The sequence below is a fragment of the Hydra vulgaris genome, chromosome 06 (genome assembly GCF_038396675.1).
Source record: "Hydra vulgaris chromosome 06, alternate assembly HydraT2T_AEP".
NCBI lineage: Eukaryota > Metazoa > Cnidaria > Hydrozoa > Anthoathecata > Hydridae > Hydra > Hydra vulgaris.
In genome coordinates this window covers 8,396,724-8,420,167 of record NC_088925.1, presented here as the reverse complement: position 1 = coordinate 8,420,167, position 23,444 = coordinate 8,396,724, and the positions used below count along the sequence as shown (strand labels likewise).

The 23,444-nt window shown below is 24.9% G+C and overlaps 1 protein-coding gene across 1 annotated transcript; it reads left to right on the top strand.

Moving 5' to 3' along the window:
• Positions 1-1,485: 1,485 nt before the first annotated feature.
• Positions 1,486-22,430, top strand: LOC100211011 (calmodulin). The gene is made up of 4 exons (XM_065799141.1): positions 1,486-1,625; positions 12,772-13,026; positions 18,226-18,382; positions 22,127-22,430. Exons 1-4 carry the CDS (start codon positions 1,623-1,625, stop codon positions 22,150-22,152), a joined length of 441 nt encoding a protein of 146 aa, XP_065655213.1. The 5' UTR covers positions 1,486-1,622; the 3' UTR covers positions 22,153-22,430.
• The last annotated feature ends 1,014 nt before the right edge of the window (positions 22,431-23,444 follow it).

Here is a 23,444-nt window from a genome sequence, read left to right as displayed (position 1 = left end):
ACTTAGCTTTGTGCCACTTTGCTAAGAGAACCTCGGAGTGGTATAAATTTAGAAAAGTTAATTTTTGTTAAGATATGGGTTAGTTCTAAGACAATGAGATTGGTGTAATACCAACAGCAGTGACTTACTCTATTTTATCCGATTGTAGTGTGGCACAATAAAATGCATTATAATCGAAACAGATTTTATTTTTAAATTGAAGATTTGTCAACGATAAAGTATTATTCAGATACAATAAAAGCTTAAGTTCAAAACTTTAATTTTAAATTACCAGTTTCTTAAGTTGAAGTTTAAAAAATTATGAAAAAAATAGATTCAAAAATTTATATTTACCTTGTTACTATAACGTCTGTGAAAAGTAGACACTACCTCAAGATGGCGTCATTTCGTATTGCGTTTTTTAAAGAGTGTATTTGCAAAACGCCATTTTACTCCAATACCCCGTTTACCGTATGTATGTAAATTTTTAAAGTTATAAAAGTAATTAAATAAAATAAATAAAGTTATAAAATATATATTGCATAAATAAAGTATTATAATATATATATTGTATATTAAAATATATATTGTATAAATAAATATAAAATATATATTGTATAAACCAATCTATATTTTATCTAGGACACAGAAACAAAAACAGACTTAAAGTTAAACCCATTAAAAATCTCAAGTAGCAGTTTATCCTAAATCGCTGAAAAAACATTTCAAATGTTACAAAATGCGGAAAAGCATTTAACAAGGTCATTTTCCATATCACATGGCAAGCTATATATTTGCTTATATGGCAAACATTGAATCTCAAACCTGTTGATTTTCAGACTAGAGCTCTTCCCCAATGGCTGGTAAATTTCTTGCATAAAACTAAGTCAAAATGAAACTCATTTTAACATATTTTACACTAAATAAATTTTGTTTGATTACGAATCGCGGCAAGTTAAAATGCTCTTTAATGGGCTGAACTTGTTTTCTGTGTATCTTGTTGTGTGGCCGGCAATTGAACTTGTTTTCTGCGTATCTTGTTGTGTGGCCGGCAGTTGAAGTAGGATAAAAGCGATACCAGTTTTTACGTTGGCCAAAAAAATAACAATCATAAAAGTTTAAGATTCTCCTTTAAACTTGTGTATAAAAAATAGAGGTTAGTTTCAGACTTTAACATCAACTTATAATGGGGTGTAGTTTTCCTTTCTTTGGTGTTTTTTATTTTTTATTATTGTTATTTGTTTCTACTTTTATTTTAACATTTTGATCAGTGAACAATAAAATATTGCTAGTTTTATTTCAAAAAACATTTAACTTTGTTAAGGCAAATATCATTTATAGGATTAGTTACACTAGAACTGATCCAAACACATATCTTTTTGCATTGCACACTTCAATCATCCGGCAGATTTTAAATGAATGATAAAGAATATCTATACTTTATCACATTAATTATAAACAAGCTTGGTTTATTCTTTTTATAAATAATGAAAACCTTTACTCCGTTGCATTAATTATAGAAGCAACAACTAACTGGAAATAACAGTGTTCCTTAAAATGTTTTTATAATTTTGTAAATCGAAAACGACCAAAGTATAAGGATTTTGTTTTGCAAAAAAAAATTTTCTGCTGGAATTGTAGTTATGGTACATAGTTTTTATTATTTAATTTTTTTTTACAATTAATTTGATTTAATTTATTAATTGTTCAATCTCTATTCGATCTGATTTTAAAGATAGATTTAAGTTATATATTACATTTAAGTATCCTCGAAAAAATGCCATCAACTTTTTAAGAAAAATGAAGTTTTTTAAAGCAGGTAAAAGAAATGCAAATGTAAATAAAAAATAACATATAACATATTTAAATTATTCTGAGACCCATACTAGCGTTTTTGGTTTGTACGATTAACCTAGTCAGCGAGTGCCTGATTGCTCTACTTTTTATAGTTTTCATGGGTTGTTTATATTTCAGTACATATACTGTGAGTTCTATGGTGGTATTTAAAATGTTCCCACCCAGCCAAAGGTAAGATGTCAAAACGGGTCTGGGAACAATGCAAATGTTTTATATAATTTTAAACTGTCAATTGTTCTTACTCATCAACCATATTTTTTGTTTTATCCTCTTTTTTTTTTCAAAATATTGTTTTCAGAAAACTCTAGGCAGTTAAAATTGACCTTTTCTCAAAAAAATCTTTATTTCAAAAGATTTAAAAAATTATATTTTTTTCTAATTAATTAAAAAACTGTATAAAAAAATTATATATTATAAAAAAATAAGACATTTCTCATTTCAGAAATGACTCCCGGCGGCAAAAATAACATTCTGCTGAACACGGCGGTCTGTTTTCTGACATTTAACATTAGTTAGTGAATATGGATTTCTGACATTTTGCAGTTTTTATTCTGTTCTGCCAACTAAAAAAAGAATAACTCTTTACAGTTGTATTTTTTTTTTTTTTTTTACGCTTTTCTGTTTTATATTTTTTTAACTAATAATGTTCGTAGTAACGCAAAAAAAAATCTCAACATCATATTTTGGTAGCACCAAAGTTGTGTACTTCTAGCCAGGATATTTTTGTATTCTGTCGGGAAATTTTGTTTTTATGCTTTATGTTTGATGCTACGTTAATGCATATTTGTCAATTTCTAGCTTGAATTATATAATTTAATTTCTTAACTTTAGATATAATCAAAACCTTTGTTATGATTGTATTTTTGAGTATTTATGTATTTTGTCAAAACACACATATTTTTTCTTTTTTTTTTTTTAAATAACTTTTTTCTATCTTATTTCTGTTCTGTGTTATACTTCGGTGTGGGCGAGAAAAATTTTAACTACATTAAAAAAATTATTAGTGCAATAAAAAAACTCTTAAATTTAAACTCATTTAACTATTTAAACATGAAATGAATAGGAATAGAAAAACTTGGTGAAAAAATTTCCCAAAGTTTACTTGTTTTTTTTTGTTTTTGTTTTAAACCTCGTTTTTTAAATCAAATCCTAAGAAGTTATACCCCGTTCACACTAAATGCTGTTTTTAACTAAACTTGTTTTAAAGAAAAACTAGTTTTATATTAAAACACGTTTTCAGTTTTCTTGCGTTCACGTTTTAATCTCCACATTAAAAATGGCGCTCTCAAAAAAGACTATTCTTGTATATTTCAAGAAAAAAAAAGACTGCAATTACAACACATATTGATAAAATGTATTAATGCTTATAATTATTCTGTTCACCGAAAGTCTTGGACTAAACCTCGTAGTCAAAACTTTTGGTACAATTATTATTGGAACGACGACGATTGGGTTCAAAACGTATGTCCAAAGCAGGCTTTAATTATCTATCCAAGGGAATTTTTTTGAACTATATGGTTTCCACAAGTAATTTGAGCAGTAGATGGACCCCACATAAGAATAAAGAGTCTTTATAAAAATTCAGAGGATTATATATACTTATATAGATGATTATATATATGAAAACAATATCACTCTATTATTTTAAAGGGATTGGCAGATAGCAAACACTTTTTCAAAAATATTTTTGTATGGTGGATTGGCAAATCTCACAATTCAAGTGTTTACCCAATAACTTATGTAAAAAAAGTTGATAATATAGAACTCGGTCCTCTTATTCTCGGTGATTTAACTTATTCCCTTGAAAATTTACTCAGATTGTAAAAATTTAAAAACAGAAGAAGTCCATTTTAACGCATCATTTAGTAAATGTTGATTAATAATTGAGAATGCATTTGGAAGATTGAAAGTTTGATTTCAATGTCTTTAAAAGAGATTAGATACAACAGTTAAACACACAGTCAATATTGTTACAACATGTGGTACACTAAACAATTTTTGTACTTTGACAAAGCAAAGTTTTTTAAACAAATAGATAAACAATTAAAAATTGATTTAGTAAACCCTCTATAAAACCACAATTGCATTGAACTTAACAATAAAGCTGAGTTTATTAGGAGTGCCATAAAAAAACATTACTTTACAAGTACTAAGGTGTAAACGAACTTTTAAAACAATATTTAAAAAGGTATTTTTTAATTTGAGAAAAAGCATAACATTGCAAAAAAATAGTTTTAGATTTCTTTCATTTCAATTGAAAAATCTCAGCTCTACTTTTAAGACGTTTAATGTCCTTATTATTTCGGATAAGTAAGTACATTTGATAACTTGGTAACCAATAAAGTTGCATTTCTTTGAATAGTAAATTCCTCTTTTATTGTGCAAGTAAGTTTTTCCAGTGTAAAATCTGACAACAAAAGTTCTATTTCAATAAAATATAAATCTTTGGACAAACATTTAATATAACATATGGTTCTTCTTCATTGTGATTTTCTAAAAAAACTTTTTAAAATTTTACGGTCAATATTAGCCAGAGAGGTGGCGTTTATTTGTTCAAATATTGCATCATTTCTTGATTTTTTCTTTTTGGGTTTTTTAAAGTAAAAGCTTTTTAAAAATATTTTTTTAACAAATCTTCTGATTTAGAACTTGATGGAATAACTTCAATATAAATATGTTCAAAAAAGTCAAAATAGGTTTTTGCGTAGTAGTTTTATTTTTTATTATTTAAGACAAATTTTATGCAACAAATTGACATTTAATTTAACAAATTGACATTGACATTATAAATAAAAAAATATTCTGGCTACCTAGAATTGTTAATGTACCAGTTGTAGATTTACTACCTAGGTTTCTGTAGATTAGACTATCTAGAATTGTAAAGTAGCTAAAATTGTAAATGTATTAATTTTAAATCTAAATCTACCAATTGAATTACCAACGAATTGAAGTATCTTACCCTAGTAGAAGACTATTCAATTCATTTTTACAGGTGTGAACTGTATAAAAAAATCAGGTTTAAAACCTTTGTTATTAATAGTTATGAAAAATAAAATGATATAATAAATAAACTTTCTTCAATGATCAGTAAGGAAAACTACCGGTTTATAACTTTTTATTATCGGTAAACCAAATTGTTCGGAAAAGAAGAAAAAAACTCCGGTTTTCTTAATATTTAAGATTTTTTAGAATATGAACAAAAATCAATATACAATGCTCTGTGTAAAAATTATTTTAAAATATTCAATGGTTATCAAATTAATTATTATTCTATTAGTTTTATTAATTGTCCTATTTTAGTAATAATAACCAGAATAATAAGTTATTTACTATTTTAGTAGGAGATACAATGCTTACTGCGCCGGAATAAACGAAAAAAGTTTTCACGTTTGTTTAGAAATGAACGAGCATTCTCAGTATTAATTAGATGAAAATATTAAATGTTTTGCTTTAGAGTTGCGTTTTATATGATTTGCTGTTAGACTATTATTTTAAAAAAAAACTATTATTATGTCAGTTTTATTTTTTTCAAAACATCAAGTTTTTAATCTAAATACTTTTTAAAACCAAAGTTTAAAATCGAAATTCTCAACTTTAAAACCAAAGTTTAAAATTGGAATTTTCAACTTTAAAACAAAAGTTTAAAATTGGAATTTTCAACATTAAAACAAAAGTTTAAAATTGAAATTTTAAAACAAAAGTTAGAAATTTCACTTCCATGTTTTGCGAGAAAATATCAATTCGATAAAAAAAGTATAAACTAGTCATTAAGTTTTCAGTTTTCAATTTTTTATTTATTTCATTATTTATCATAACATTAAATTCTTATTTTTAATAAAGCACGTTTACGCGTGAACAGACACTAGATTTACTTATTGTCTATTCGCATGTTTAATAAAAAAAGGGAAGATTTTTTAAATTTAGTTTTTTAAATTGAAGTAATCTTGCGCAGTGAAGTGTACATCTATTTAGGAATAGGTGTAGTGGAGTTATGCAAGCAATCTTTTAATTAAAAAAAAGATCTTCTCAAAGTTTATTTATCAATTGGCACGTTATTTATTATTATTTTTTTTTTTTGCATTTTTTTTGCTATTTTTTTTTTTTTTAAAGTGAAAATTTAATTATATTAGGTAATTTTAATTTTTTATTATTTCTTTAGATTAAATTGCTTTAAAAATGCATAACTTATATTATAGCATGAGATCGAAAAAAATGAGAATTGAAAATCTTTTCAAAAATATTTTTATTAAATATTATTGTTTTTTACCAATATCTTTTATTAAAAAATAATTTTTCATTACTGGTGATGGTGCCTATTAATTTCTGCGCAACTGTTATTGTAATTTTCTTGCTTATGGTTGACCATGCCTTGAGCAATTCTTGTACTGAATTAAAAGTCTTGCTTGTTTTTCGCAAATATTTTTTGACAATACTCCAATATTTTTCGATGGGGCGGAATTGTAGGCAGTTTGGTGGATTGAGCTTTTTAGGTACAAAATTAACCTTTTTCAATTTATACCACTCCAAAGTCTTTTAGCATAATGGCACGAAACAAAGTCAAGCCAAAAAAAAAGATCAAATGAGTGCCAAAAGTCGCTTTTGAAGGCATTTTTGAATATAAATTTCTGATGTCAGTGTTTATGAAGTCACTAATGCTCTACTATTTTTTCCACAACTACAAACTGCTTGCCATAAAAGCAATTTTTCGCCATATTTGCCCAAAAGTTTGTATTTATGCATATTACTTACACTGCTTCAAACAATTGAAGTTTAATATTTGTCACCAGGAAGTTGATTAAAGTCACATTTTATGTAAGCCATGTTGTCCATCAAAATGCAGCCATTCAATTTTGTCAAAACTTCTGTAGTAAAGTTTTTGTGCTCGTATTTTGGCAGAGGAATTATGTTTATCAGAACAGTTTGGGTATTTGATTGTTCGGAAAGACTTGAAATTGTAGTATTTCTTCACTTTCTTTACCAAAAAATCAGAAACTTTATACTTTATAGCTCTTTCTCTTTTAGACAAATCTGGATTTCTTTCAAAAGAATAACTAATCTAATTTATTATTGATTTATTGTTAAAAAAAATTTTCTTCCTGATCCTTTGATAGATAAAATCTTTTTTACTTCGTTTTATAACCCTTCCAACAGTATGTATAGGAGTTCTAGCAGCTTTTGGGACTTGATTGTAGTTCCATGATGGATTTTTGTCATGAAGGTGCAAGATTTTTTTTGATTTTCAAATTGCTTCAATGAGATATGCCATTGAAGCAATTTGAAAATCGGAAAAAAAAAATTGAAATATTTAAAAAAATATTAAATCATTTTAATAAATTACAATTTTTTTCTTTTTAATGTTTTTTGACATTCATTACTTTTTGACTGTCATTACTTGATTAAATTATTATTATTGTTTTACTTTAAATGTGTTAGTAGTTTATTTTGAAACTTCCGTTCCTCAGTTTTTTTCAATCTCATGCTTTAAAAATTTGGCATGGCTTTTTATTTATTATTATTATTTATTTTTTATTATTATTATTATAAAAATTATTATTTTTTGTTAACTTTCATTATAAAAAAATTTAACTTTTTTATCTAATGTGCAAATAGACTTTAATAAGATAAAGTCAATTCGCAAGTGCGTGCGAACGGACTCAACCTTTTAATAATTAGATATTGAAAAAATCATTTAAAAATTCAATATCTCTTAACATTCATCTAGAATTAATACAAATTTATTTTGATTTGGGCTTGAATTGAATTTATTTTTTTGAATAATCAACAGTTGTACGGAAATTAAATTTTTTTAACAATTAAATTTTTCGTAACAGATTTACAAATGAAAAATGCGCTTTAGCAATGCCAAATTTTTAGATTAGATTCTATTATTCATACTAATGTTTTATTTAACAAAAAAATCAGTTTATTAAATACGATAATAATATCATAAGTTATGATAAATGAAATATATCATAACTTATGATTTTTTTAGCATTTGTCGATAAATAATTTAATAAAATAATATAAGGAATTTCTATAGAAATTATTTTATTAAATTATTTATCGCAATTTCTATAGAAATTAATAGACATTCTATAGAAATTCTATAAAAGGTCAATTGAATTTCTATAGGCCATATATTTCAAAAGTTTATTGAAATTCTATTTAACTTTTTTATTTATTTTTTTATTATTATTACTTTTTTGTATTTCATTTATGTTGCTGTTTAACAAAAAAAATCAACATATATATATATATATATATATATATATATATATATATATATATATATATATATATATATATATATATATATATATATATATATATATTTACAACAAGAACGCGGATACCCGCAGAAGATCATAAGATCTCGTCATCGAGAACCGCCTAAACAGATTTTAAATAATAAATAATCTTTTAATAATTCATAGACAAATATTCACACATAAATAAAAATATAATTATCTATACATATTTAAACACACAAACATGTAAATAAATATACTTACACATCAATATATATATATACACATACAAATAATACGCACAAATACACATACACATATACGTATATATATATATATATATATATATATATATATATATATATATATATATATATATATATATATATATATATATATATATATATATATATATAAGTTAAGATAAAAGATTTCGTATATATATACATATTACATATATATATATATATATATATATATATATATATATATATATATATATATATATATATATATATATATACGTACATACATACATATATATATATATATTATATATATATATATATATATATATATATATATATATATATATATATATATATATATATATATATATATATACGTACATACATACATATATATATATATATATATATATATATATATATATATATATATATATATATATATATATATATAAGTTAAGATAAAAGATTTCGTATATATAAATTACGATAAAATATTTCCTAAGAGTATTAATAAAAAACAAAACAAACTTAAAAATATATCAGAATGTTTTCAACTGAGAAAAGAATTTCTTTCTATTTTCTTTTAAATAAGAAAAAGTTCCATTCATGAGAGAAATCAAAAAGTTTTAACACTATTTTGTTGCATAAAAATGCTCCTCTAAATGAAATACAAAATTTACCAAAATTAGTTTTGAAAACAGGTTAAAGAATAAAATTTTCATTACGCAAATTGTATTTATTTTTAACTTTTAAAGAATATAAATTGTGAAAAGAAATTGGAGATGTGCGAGACTTACATTTAAACATAAAACACAATACATTAAAAATATTAAGTTGATATACATTTCGTTTTCGTTGAATATTCATTTCGTTTAAAAGAGGCTTAGCATGATAAAATCGATGTTTAAAATTAATAAGTCGTGCAACATGTTTCTGTTGGCGATAAAGTGGTTCTAATTTAGTTTTACTACACTACCCCAAGCCGCATTAGCATAGTTTAGATGGCAATGAATAAAAGAGTGGTAAAGCTGAATTAAAGTATGTTTATTTAGCATGCTTCTTATTTTAAATAGTATTCCTATACTTTTAGAAATTTTAGAGGATAAGTTTTCAATGTGTTTTTTCCATGTCAGATTTTCATCAATAAAAACCCCTAAAAAATTTTTAGCCGTTACTCTTTTAATTTGAATGTCATCTATAAAAAGAGCAGGCAATTCGCTTGGTAGAAGATGTTTTTTGTAGTATGGATGAAAAAGAGACCATTTTGTTTTTTCAATGTTAAGAGAAAGCTTATTTAATTTAAACCATTCTGAAATTTTAATTAATTCTATGTTCATACTTTGAAATAGGGTAATTATGTTACTATGAGAAAAAAATTCGTGTCGTCAGCAAACATAATTGTCATTAAATTAGATGCTTCATAAAGATCGTTTATGTAAATGAGAAATAGAAGAGGTCCTAGGACAGACCCTTGAGGAACTCCGAATGTTACATCTAACAAGTTTGATTTCGATGATACGTTATAGTGAACAAATTGCTTTCTATTACTTAAATAACTTTTTAAAAGCTTCAAAACATTGCCAGAGATTCCATAATATTTAAGTTTTTTAAAAAGAATTTTATGATCTATCGTATCAAAGGCTTTAGACAAGTCAATAAAAATGCCTAAAGTAAATTTGGAACTTTCAAATGATTCAGTAATATATTGTGTTATTTGGAGTATAGCGTGTTCAGTGGAGTTATTTTTTTAAACCCATATTGATTTTTGTATAGGATATTATTTTGAGAAAGATGATTAAAAATTTTATTATAAAGAATTCTCTCTATAATCTTTGAGAAAACAGAGAGAACAGATATTGGACGGTAATTACTAACATTAAGTAAGTCTCCACCTTTAAATATTGGTGAAACTCTAGCTATTTTTAATTCATCAGGAAAAATTCCTTGTTGAATTGAACATTTAAATATTTTAAAAAGGATATTTTTTATGATATCATATGAATCAATGACAATGTTTCCATTGATATCATCAGGACCGACTGCTCTATTTAACTTTAGCATTTTAAAAGCTCTATCAAATTCATCAAAAGACAATTCAAAAGAATTTAGATAAGATATTAAAGGAAAACTACATCTGTTTATTGTTTTGTTTGTGTTTGAAATTTTTTTTGCTAAATTTGGTCCAACTGAAGTAAAGAATTCATTCATTTTATTAGCTACCACTCCTGGATCATCAAATATTTTATTATCAATTTTGATAGCTTTAGGTAAAGAGCTAGCTTTCAATTTCTTACTGCCTGTAATTTCTCTTAAAACTTGCCATGTTTGCTTTGAATTATCTTTATATTTTTCTAGTAAATTTTTTCTTTGCATTTCAAATTTTTTAGCGTAATTCTTATAAATTGTTTTACTTTCTAATGTTCTCGTTTTTAAATACTTTATATACAACTTTTGCTTAACTTTAGAACTTTTTCTGAGATCTTTTGTAATCCATGGTGACGTGAAATATTTTTTTTTTTTTTAGTATTTTATGTTTAGGATAATTAATATCATAAATTTCAAAAAATGTTTTTAAAAACGAATTATAAGCTAAATTAGCATCATTAGAATCTATACGTTTCCAATGAAGTAAAGATAATTGTTCCTTAAAAGCAGAGCAATTCGTTTTCGTAAAAAAACGTTTGATGAAAGGTTTATTATGGTGTAGAATTTTTTTGATGTTTTTGTTTATGGAGAAAAAAATGGGAAAGTGATCAGAGACGTCACTTTTAATAATACCTTTTTTTAAAGATAAGTTAAAAACGTCAGTTGTAATTAAATTGTCCAATATAGAGACTGATGTTACAATATAGAGGCTGATGTTAAATTTACTTAAGAAACGATCGCGTTTTTTATCCTAAATTATACTTGCTCCTGAAAATAGCAACTCACTATACACACTACTACCGGGAGATTAAAAATAAATTTTTGCAGGTTGTGCTAGGTTTGAATACTTTTTTGTGATTGTTGTAAGCATCTTCTGTTCAATCTAGATGAACAATTTTTATTAAAAAATTAATTTCATCTGCAGTTGAACTTTTCTGTTTGACATCATCATCTGCGTTTATACTTTTTATAGCGACGTCCTCAAATCAACTAAGGAATATGTTTAAACTTTTTTCTAGCGTCACTTACGTTTTTAACTGAGAGAATAAGTAAGTAAATGTAAGGGTATCTGTTTAAAATAGATCTTATGTGAGATCTTGCTGCTTTACAGAAAACAAACTGCCAAATTTATTGTCTTCACTGCATAGTTTATAATGTTTCAAAAAATTTTTTATTAAAGAACAGAAAAGTTCAACTGCAAATGAAAATGGCATCAAATGCCATTTCGTAAAACTTTTGTTTAGTTTTTGTTTTTATTTATTTGCTTAATGTTTCGTTTTAAAAGGTCTCTGCTTTGAATTACTTTTATGCTACTTGTATTGTCCCTTTATAAAACAGTTGGACAAATTTTTATTGTATGGCCAACAGTATTTTTTCTGCATGAAAGAAAAAAATGTTTGAGACACTCAAATTTAATCCCATTATTTCTATTCTCAATCGTTATCAAGGGTGTAAAACACTACTCTTTTTTAAGGTGATAAGATGCTTTTGCAAAAGCACCAATCGATCATAAAGAGATATCACAGAGATGTACCAATTTAGAATTCTTAAATATAAATTTCGGCTTATTTTGAATAACTATTAGATAAAATGACTTTACGATCCATTGATGCTCTTGTGAAACCTTCTCTTCGCCCATATCAAAGGTAGTGTTTGACGTCCTTGAGAATACTTAAGAAAGTAAAATTTGGAAAGAGAAAATTGCAGTCTATTAAAGCAATGTCATAACAAGATTGTATACCCAGGGTAGGTTTTCTTTTTCTTAATTGACAACCTCTCTCTCTAACACTTTCGTTTCGATTGCTTTTGTTTTATCTCAATTTTAAATATTTTCTGTATTGTTAACTGTCTTTCTGGCCTTATCAGATTTTACGCATACTCTTACAGCTTTCTAAAAAAAGTACTTTTGTCATTATCTCAATTTGCAAATCATAAAAGTTGCAGCATTTTTAATACTACCAAAAAATGTCAGGTACTAATAAAATAAGAAGTCACTGACTAAAAGTTTGAGCTAATGACAAGTTATGTATTATTACAGGCACTCTATGATCAGCTCATCAAAAATTTATATTTATGTAAAAACAAATTTGCGTCAAAGTGTATTACATTATAAACTAATAACGCGTATTGCCTGTTATATGTGGATCAAAAAGCAATATTAAAAAGATTTTATAAAAAAATTAGGAGAAGAAATTGAAATAAAAATTAAATTCATTCAAAGCGTTTTTCAGTTATTAATATAACTAATTGATAAAATATTTTATTCACAAAGAAAAGTTTATCTTGTATAGGGAAGTTTATCTGAATCACTTATTGCAGAGCTACGTGAAACATTTGATCTAATTGACAAAAACGGAAGTGGCATGATATCTAAAAAAGACATAGAAACTCTTTTTAGAGGCTTAGGTGTTTCAATATCGAGTGATGAAATTGATGGCATAATTAAAGAAGTTGATGGTAACAATGATGGAAAAATTGATTTTGAAGATTTTGTTAAAATAATGGCAAAACAAAAAAAAGAAGAAAACAATGAAGATATTAAAAAGGTAAAATAGGTGTTTTATATGTGCTAAATGTTATATATATATATATATATATATATATATATATATATATATATATATATATATATATATATATATATATACATATATATATCATTTGTATGTGATATATATACGTATACACACACTAACACACACACACACACACACACACACACACACACACACATACACATATACTAATCCCAAAAAAAAAATTTAAGAATTATATCACCCAAAAGTAGGTGATTTAATTCTGAAATTTTAGCGTATCTGGTTAATTAGTTTATAATGACAAAATACGCTAGAATTTGTTTTATATTTTACAAAATAAAGTGTAAATTGTAAATATTTTTTTTTTTAATTTGAAAAATTTTAATTTTTTTTGTTTTCAAGTTAAAAACGAACAACTGAAAAAATTAATAAACAATTTCTTTTAAGAAAACAAAGCTTTTTGACATTACTTAGCTGGTTTTCAGTCAAATTTTTGTTCACCTTTTTTGTACTTTTTCAAACTATTGGTACATATTTTGCTTCTTATTTCCATTTTAGTACGACATAATAAATTCTTGAATCAATTTTAAATTCTTTTTTGTACAATTGTTGGTGCCTTTAGGAGTTTTTTTGTTTTCAGTTTTTTTTTTGTTTTCAGAAGTTGAAATAAAATTTAAAATCAGCATATCCATACGTAAAAGACTTATTTTTTTTAGCATTAAAGTTAATAAATTCGACATATAAAAAAAAAAATGAATCAGCATTTCAAAAGTAATAACGATAATATTTTATTCTATAAGTAAAACAGTTCAGCAATTCTTTTTTCTAAACATTTCAAAATAATTATAGTTTTTGTTTCAAATTCTTGGTCAAAAATTTGATAGCTTCTTTCTTATTCAAATCATTGACAACCAGGGTGTTTATTTTTAGAAAAACATTTGTAATAGGAATCCAACATTTATTTTTTCGACTGGAACATTTGGAATTTACTCATTTTAATGCAGAAACTTTCCAAGAATAAAGGTTCTGTAGAATTTCTAATAACCTTTGAAACATAGTTTACAGAAATTATTGGAAATCTATAGAATTTTAATAGAATCTCTATTTAGAAATATAAAAACTGCTATAAAACCTTCTTTTTTTTCTACACAAAAAAAGAAAGTTTTATAGCAGTTTCTATAGAAATTATTAAAATACTTAGAAATGTTATAGAATTCTATAAAAGGTCTATATAGTTTTATACATGTTTCTCTATGTATTACACTACATGTTTCAAAGATCATTAAATAGAACTTTTTTTCCTGGGAAGTTCAAAAACTTCATAAAAAATTGTGATTAAAAAAAATGTTTTTTGACTGTTTATACTTATAGATAATTAAAATATACACTTTATAGGTCCTAAAAGTCACATACATATAAATTATAATATTAGCTATGAGACAACTTGACACTACCAAAACTACTCAAATTTCTCGTTTTTAAAATTCAATAAAGCACATTTAAGACGTAATACTTTGAACAAATGCAGTTGCAATTTTTTAAAAGGTTCTAAAAAATTGCAACGGCAAAAATTGCCTAAAACAAAAAGGTAAATGTACTTTTACTTGACAAAAAAGATTTTTAACCAAAAGTAAATAATTAAAACAAATTTTTTATGAGAAAAATGCGAAAATTTGCGTTACATCAGTTAAGGAAATAGTATAAGGACACAATTTTTACTTTAAAATATTTAATTATTTTATGATTTTTTTATTAAAATGTAACTTTGGACTGTTCAAAACAAAGTTTTATAATTTTTTTGTTTTTAAAACAACTTGCTTCCAAATTTTATATTTAAAGTTGCGTTTTGTCAGTAATATAAAAATTTAAGACAATATTTTTTTGTCCTCATGTTAAAGGTAATTTAACGAAAAGAATAAAAAAAATGCTTTAAAAGGTTTTCCAGAACAAAATATGGCCATCTTGACGTTAATACGTTTAAACGTTAATCAAAGTGAACCGTTATTTTTGTTAGATTGTAGTAACTGAAAAAGGTTATCTGGTGATATTGTCAAGTTGGAAAAATTTTTTATCTTAGTGATGGTATAAGCAGAACATGACTAAATAGGATCAGGCAGTGTTAAAGCTTGTGAAAAGTTAAGGAAAAATCTAATTTTAAACATTTGTGAAAGGAAAAACTTTATGTTAAACTCTTGTTAATTCTTGTTAACTTAATGTTACCCTCTTAAGGAAGTTTATTGGATGCTTTAAGATAAACTTTTTTGTTTTGATTTGTTGATTAATTGTTGACAGGCAGTGAAATGCACTTGAGTTTCACATGTATGTATCCACTTATCGAGTGCTTTAAGAACCATCGCTAGTATTGTACTAAATATACATAAAATAATAGAATAGATGTACTAAGTATTCAGACTTTGAAGCATGAAATTGAGAATTAAAATTATTAAGTAACTTGGCAAAATGGGTAAAAAATTAATCAAAAGAGACTCGTCGTAACATTTATTGCAATATTAAGAAAATTTCTAAGACTGGGTCAATAAACGAATTATTATTTGAAATATACGAACTAGTTCGTGATTATTTCGATCATGCGTATACAAAAATTAATCAAGTATATCATCAAATGATTGATAAATGTATAAAACCAAATTGTAATGAAGCTATCGTGTTGGTTTTGCAGAAAACTTTAAATGCATTAATCAAAATGAACTACAAAGCGCTCACTACGGCCAGACTCTAATTTCAATCTTCACTTCAACTGTATATCATTGATGACATTTGCAAAGTATCACTTAGACGCTCTACCGGATCTCATCTTAGCTATATAACTGAAATAAGGGGTTAAAATTTGAAACAACAGTCAATTGCAAAACATGGAGTAACTGCAATATTTGAAAACATGCCGTGATTGCATAATTTGAAACATACAGTGACTGCAATATCAAAAGCACTCAAAAGAAACCGTGATTCCTTTTATTGATGTAATTATAGAGCCAGAACTGCCAGAAACCGTTTAAAAAATTACATTTTGGAGTTATAATGCCTTTTCTCAGTTCAAAAATTTGTATATAATGAATTTAAAGGTTACAAAAGCGATACAAAAAAATAATTCATTGGTCTTTTTTTGCACCCATGCACGGCAAATTTATTGTTGACGGAATTGAAGGATTTGTTTAAAGATTTATAAGATCCAGAATATTGGCTCAAAATTAGTTTTTGATGAATACGACAGTTCACAATTTGAACAGGCAGTAAAAAATATGGGTATGGGTTATTTTGATTAATGTTGATGAAATTCATAAACGCAGTGACAAGATTGGATTTTCAAAAATTATATCCTCATTGAAATATTTACCAGAAATTTAAAGGAAAAAAATATTTTTAAGCTCAAAATATTACCGAAAGAAAGACAAATGTTGAGGAAATTTTTAATAAAAAAAATGGCATCGTATTAAATTCAAAACATCTATTTCTTTTAAAATAAACTTTTATTTTTGAAAAAAAAACTTTATATATAATATATTAATAAAACTATAATAATATATTATTTTATGGTAAACAGCGTGGAAAGGCAATAAAAAAAATAAACATCTATTTTTCTTTTTTATGTTATTTGGTATAGTAATCCGGTCTTTTGGTCTTCAATTCAAATTCAACAAAGAGATAACGAAACCAAGCAAGTTTATAGTTAGTTTTAAGAAACCCTATATTAACTTTTTTTAATTAGAATTTTAATTTCAAATTAAAAAAAAAATCTTTGGCACTTAGGCACATTTTCATTTTGTAAAATTATAAACAGAAGATTAAGGATGAACCCTTTGACTAAAAACAGAAAAAAGTTTTTGAGCTAAACGAACTTATCAACAACTTAGATTAGGATAAATTACAACCTCTACAGCTAATAGAGGAATCAAGTGACACTAAAACGCTCTACCGGACCTCATCTTGGCTTTAAAACTGAAATAAGGGTTAAAATTTGAAATAACAATTACAAAACATGGAGCAACTAAAATATTTGAAAACATGCAGTGATTGCAACATTAGAAAACATGCAAGGATTGCAACATTGACTGAAACATTTGAAGACATGCAGTGAATCCAACATTTAAAAAAGCAGATATTTCTGATAAAAAAACCCAATTTAGCAGTTACTTTACATGTGCTGAGAATTTATTAAATTGTACTGTTAGAACATCAAAGTACGCATAAATATTTTTTACTTCAAATTATACTGCAACTTTGCAAGTCTACTTGGTAAAATTAAAAAAAAGGATTTGAAAAATATCAGAGTTGTAAAAATTAAAGCTAAAAAAAGTTAACACAATCAGTAACAAGAATAACACAATTAATAACAAAATTAGCACAATCAATAACAAGATTAACACAATCAATAACAAGATAGCACAATCAATAACAAGATTAACACAATCAATAACAAGATTAACACAATAACAAGATTAACACAATTAATAACAAGATAGCACAATCAACAACAAGATTAACACAATCAGTAACAAGATCAAACCAACTTAAGTTTGATATTTAAAAATATAATTAATTTTTTTTTTTTTTAATGTATAATAAATTAATCAGAAGTTAAAAAATAAGGGAAAAATCAGTAAAGATTTTAGTTAGAAAAATATGCAATGTAATTTTGCACTAATATTAACGTGAGTTGCGGTGAAAAAAGAAATTCCAATCCAACAATTATGGAAAACGTTCAAAAAAAAAATCATTTCTCAACAATTTTTAAAATTTTTATAAATATAGTAGAAATTGTTGATTTTATGTATTAATTGTTGGTATGTATGTATGTATGTATGTATGTATGTATGTATGTATGTATGTATGTATGTATGTATGTATGTATGTATGTATGTATGTATGTATGTATGTATGTATGTATGTATGTATGTATGTATGTATGTATGTATGTATGTATGTATGTATGTATGTATGTATGTATGTATGTATGTATGTATGTATGTATGTATGTATGTATGTATGTATGTATGTATGTATGTATGTATGTATGTATGTATGTATGTATGTATGTATGTTTGTAAACAAAAATAATTTACTCATGTCACTTTTATTTTGATATTATTTTTTTATAAATGTGGAAACTTCTTCTAAAGATGCACTATTAATGATTTGTTTAAATAACTGTTATCAAAACCTCTGAACTTATCTGGTTAAACAATTTAGGCATTCGACGTATTTGATAAAGATGGAAACGGGAAAATAACTGCTGCCGAACTTAAAATAACAATGCAAACTTTAGGAGAAGAGTTAAATAATGAAGAAATTGATGAAATGATACAAGAAGCAGACCTTGATGGGGATGGAGAGATAGACTACAAAGGTTTAAACGATATAAGATTTTAAAGGGGTTGAAGATTTAAACTTTATAAAGTTATTATTATTAACTATGATTAATATTAAATAAAAGATTAATAACAAACTAGTGATACATAGGTTATGTGTAATATGCCAGCTGGCACAACTTCGTTACGCATAGTTTCTATTACAAGTTTAAAACCTTATAAAACAAAAAGAATAACATGGTTTTACCGTAAAAGAAACGTAGTATATTAGTCTAATATTATACCAACTACAATATCATGCTACGTTTTTGTAGCAAATGTGAAACCAGTAAAAAAACACGTGCCATTTAAATTTGACTTTAAAACATCGTAAAACACGAGTTAAACTCGGGTAAACTGCCAGTGAAACAAACGTGTTTTTGGTTTACGTTTGTATCGTGACGCACACGTGTCAATACAGATTTTAAATGAAACTGTGCCGGCTGGAAAGATTGTATTACATATAATTACATATTTGTATCATCTTATAATTTTAACTTCAATTATAAATTATGTAAGTATCATAATTATTCTGACGTACTTAATACATGGCACGGTGGAAATAAACCAGGTGGTGGGAATCTCTGTTCAGATCAAATAAGTGGGGGTTGTTTTATTAGAAGGGGGTAGAAGAATAGCTCATAATTTCGATTGAATTTAATATGCATATAAGTTATATAATATGAGTTAATTTATACTATGGTGAGGATTATTATGCACTTAGTAGTGGAATTAAAAGCTGATTTTTGACCAATCGAGACCTACGAGATTTGTTTTATAGGTCAAAAATATTTAAACCCTGATTAAAAGAATAAAAAAATTTTTTATCAATCAGTTTATATTTTTTATTCTTTATGACTTGTTTATACCGAAAGTTTAAATTTTTAGTTTTGAGATAAAAATTGAAAAAACGGGGAGGTAAGTCTTAACAAGCTCTGGGTGGATGGGAAAGATTTTCAAATACAAATAAATATCCTCTCCCGTGTATTAAGTACCTGTGAGCAAAAATTCATTACGTAAACGTTAAAAAATCATTACGTAAACGTTAATATGAAAATGGAAGTATATAACTTCTATTTTTATGATTTTTATATAGAGTTCCATGTTTTGCTTTTTAATTATTACAATCATCTCTCCAAGGTTCCAAAATGACCACTGCATTAAAGGAGGATAACACTATTCATACGAATAAATTATAGGATTTAAAATGTACATGTTACATTTACATACATATAGATACATATATACGAATATATATATACATATATATATGTATATATATATATATTTATATATATATATGTATATACATATATATATGTATATACATATATATATGTATATACATATATATATGTATATACATATATATATGTATATATATATATATATGTATATATATATATATATGTATATATATATATATGTATATATATATATATATATATATATATATTTTTTTTACAATTTTAAATCTATAAATACTATAACTTTTTTTAATTTGATGATACGATTTACATACTCTATCCTGATGCTTCACTTTTCCCTCACATTATTTTAAGCATTATGAAAAAAAAACTTAGGCTCGAAAAATAATTTAAGTTACATCACTTTCCCTTATTTTTTAACTTTTTTTTAATTAATGCTTTATGTTTCATTAGTTTTATTTTAAATCAATTTTTCTTAATATTTTTTGATGTATCTTATCTAGATTTATAAAAGACAATTGATCTTTATGTATATGCAGGTGGAGTAAAATAAAAATGGCGTAATACTCTCAAAAGAGAAGAAAATTCTAATTGTATTTATAAGTATTTTCCAATTGTTTTAACTTTCTGTGTGTTTTTTTATATTTTAGGAACCCATTTCTAATTTCCAGTTAAAATACTGACATAACAAATCTATAATCAGTATAAAGTGATCTTAAAGCAAGGCTATTACCCTGTTTTATGAGGAAATCAAGATAAAGAGATTATAACAAGCAGAGCGGTAGTGAGGGCAGTACGAGCGGTGCGATTTCAATCAACCCAAGAGAGCCAAAAGCCTGAAGGGAATCTAAAATTGAAAATAATAAATTTTTTTTCATCTTAAAGCTGAAAAATTATTCAGTCAAAATTTCTAGTTATTTGAAATGCTATGTTTTAAATTTCAAGCTAATTTGATGATAATAAATTAATTAAAAAGTTAAAACAATGGATTTTTTACCAGTTATTCATTTTAAATCCATTATTGCAGTTTATCTTAACATAAAAATTGCTCAACGACTTTTTCTCATAGTTCAAACTATTGTTACTTTGTGTGCGAAATTTTAGTAGATAGAAGTTGGTCAAAAATCTTATATTGTCAATGGGACAAGAGCGCTTATCTAACTTGTCAATATTGTTGATTAATTACGCTGTGGCTAAGTGTATTAAGTAGGATGACATCGTTGATGACTTGGCTTCTTAAAAGCAAGAAAAATTCACTTTTCAAAACACTTCAGATAAACTATTTATGTAAACATCAATTAAATGTTGATTTTTTTAAAATACATTACTATCATTAGTTAACTTTAAAGACTAAAGTCAGTTAGTACTTATAAATAAATAAATAAATAAATATATATATATATATATATATATATATATATATATATATATATATTATATATATGTAAATTGTGTTAGTGTATTTTACAAATAGAGTGCTCAATGTTCTTAAAGAACAGAGCAATAATTAATTAGTAAAAACCACTTATCTAACTATATATATATATATATATATATATATATATATATATATATATATATATATATATATATATATATATATATATATATATATATATATATATATATATATATATATATATATATATATATGTGTGTATATACATATATATAATGCTATCAAATATGAAAAGTTACCTCAATGATAAGAAAACTTAGACTGCAAAAGTATGCTGGTTTTGAAATAATTTTGGGCTGTTTTTCTGGAGATGTTGGTTATTAGGAATTTACCAAAAAACATTCAAAATGCTGATAGATACTTACATGTACTCAAAAATAATCTCTACAACTTTGCAACTTTTGTTTTTGGTGGGTCCACACATTTTTTTTTTGCATTATAATACCTAGTGCTGAATGTCGAAGAGGGTTATTAAAGTATTTTGAACTAAAAACTTTCAGCTATTTAACTGACTTGAGAACTCCCCAGATCTTAATCTTACAAAGAAATATATACTAGTAAGTAAATATATACTAGTAATTACATAGTTACAAGTTACACTTTTCATCACATCCATTGATAATAGAATTTAAAAAAAGTTACTAATATGCTAATGAAATATTTTAAAAATCTATCAATTAAGAAGACTACAAATGATATTACCTAACAATGGATAGATTCCTAAGTATTAATATGTTATAAAAGTATAAAAATAAATATTTTTTTTGATATTTTTATTGCATTTTTCTTATTTTAAATATACTTACTTTTTAAGTACGCTATTTTTGCATCAGCTGTAAAATACTTCTTGATTTATAAGAACCATCTGAGATCAATTGTTTAAAATACTATTTGATCATAGTTTATAGTTTATTATAATTGTGTAGAATATGTTTATTATTTTATCATAGTTTCTAGTTTATTATAACTGTGTACATTTATTCTTAATGGGTTTTTACTGTCGTATTAGCTTTATATAAAATATTGCCTTGTAAATTCAAACTTTTAAAGTAAATAAAAATTTCTTTATTTTGCAGAGTTCGAAAGAATGATGAAAAAATAAAGTTTCACTTTCATGCTCGATTACGAGAAAAAATTACCATCCAAAATTGCATCATCAGTAGACAGCAAAATATAGTTTTTAGTATGCTTTTTTTTAAATACAATTGAAAAATGCAATGAAGAAAATACAACGAGAGACATAAGAGTACGACGATTTTAAAAAGAATATTTAAATTATCATGTACATTAAATAATATATCTAATTCGTACTTTATGTAAATATCATAACAGGTTTTTAAACGAAAATATTTTAATTAATTTCAAAAAATTACTTAAACAAACGGGATTTTTTGTCATACCACAAAGGATAAATATTCCTGTCACTTCCATACTTTTAAAAGAAATAGTCTGGAAATTCAAACTCTTGTAGAACATTTATAAATTGAAATAAAAAAGTGCTTTTCAATATAATATATGTTCTTACAAAATTTTTTATAGTAAGTATACGTTCTTCTCATAGACACATTCTTTTCTATTAATCTTAATTGATTCACAAGTGTCTAAGAAATCTGTTGAACTTTTTGTCACATGTTCACTTTAACATTATAGGCTAGAGAATTTTACTCAAAATTAATTTACGGCAACGCACAATGTCTGAGAGAGTTGAAAAAGTGGCAATCTTCAAATTTTAAATGTTAATATGTTTTTTTTTAACTTTTTTTTTTATACACTCAAACATATATATTAGTGATACTAGGATATTGGAAAAGTAATTTTATAGAACTAAGGGTTAAGTAAGGATTTCAATGTGCATAATAATAGAAAAAGTAAAACTCCATGAATTTCGCTACAATTTTATTTACATTTCAAAATAGTGTTAAGGCCAAAAAAGTTTTGATGTTTGGGGATCCTTTTATATCTAATAAAAGAATTTTTATAAAATCATGCAAAAAATTATCTTTATTTGTATATACATAACATATATTTGTATATATAAAACATGTAAAACTTAAAATTTTTTAATCAATTTCTACTTTTAAAGTTAATTATAAAAAAAACTCCCGCATGATACCACAGTGTTTCCAACTTTATTTTGCTCTTTACACTAATAAATTGCAACAATAAAAATCCAGCTGCACAAAATTGCACTATTTTATTTAACTCGCATTGGAAATTTCAACTGATTGTTAAAAAAATGATAAAAAATTAAAATCAAATGTATTTTATGGTTATACAAGATGCTTGACATCACTGACGAATCCATGATTTTTTGGCGTTTTTGGTAGCTAACATCCAGACATGGAGCAAGCTCCAAACATTTGTATGTTTACACTTATGTCAAATTGTGTCATG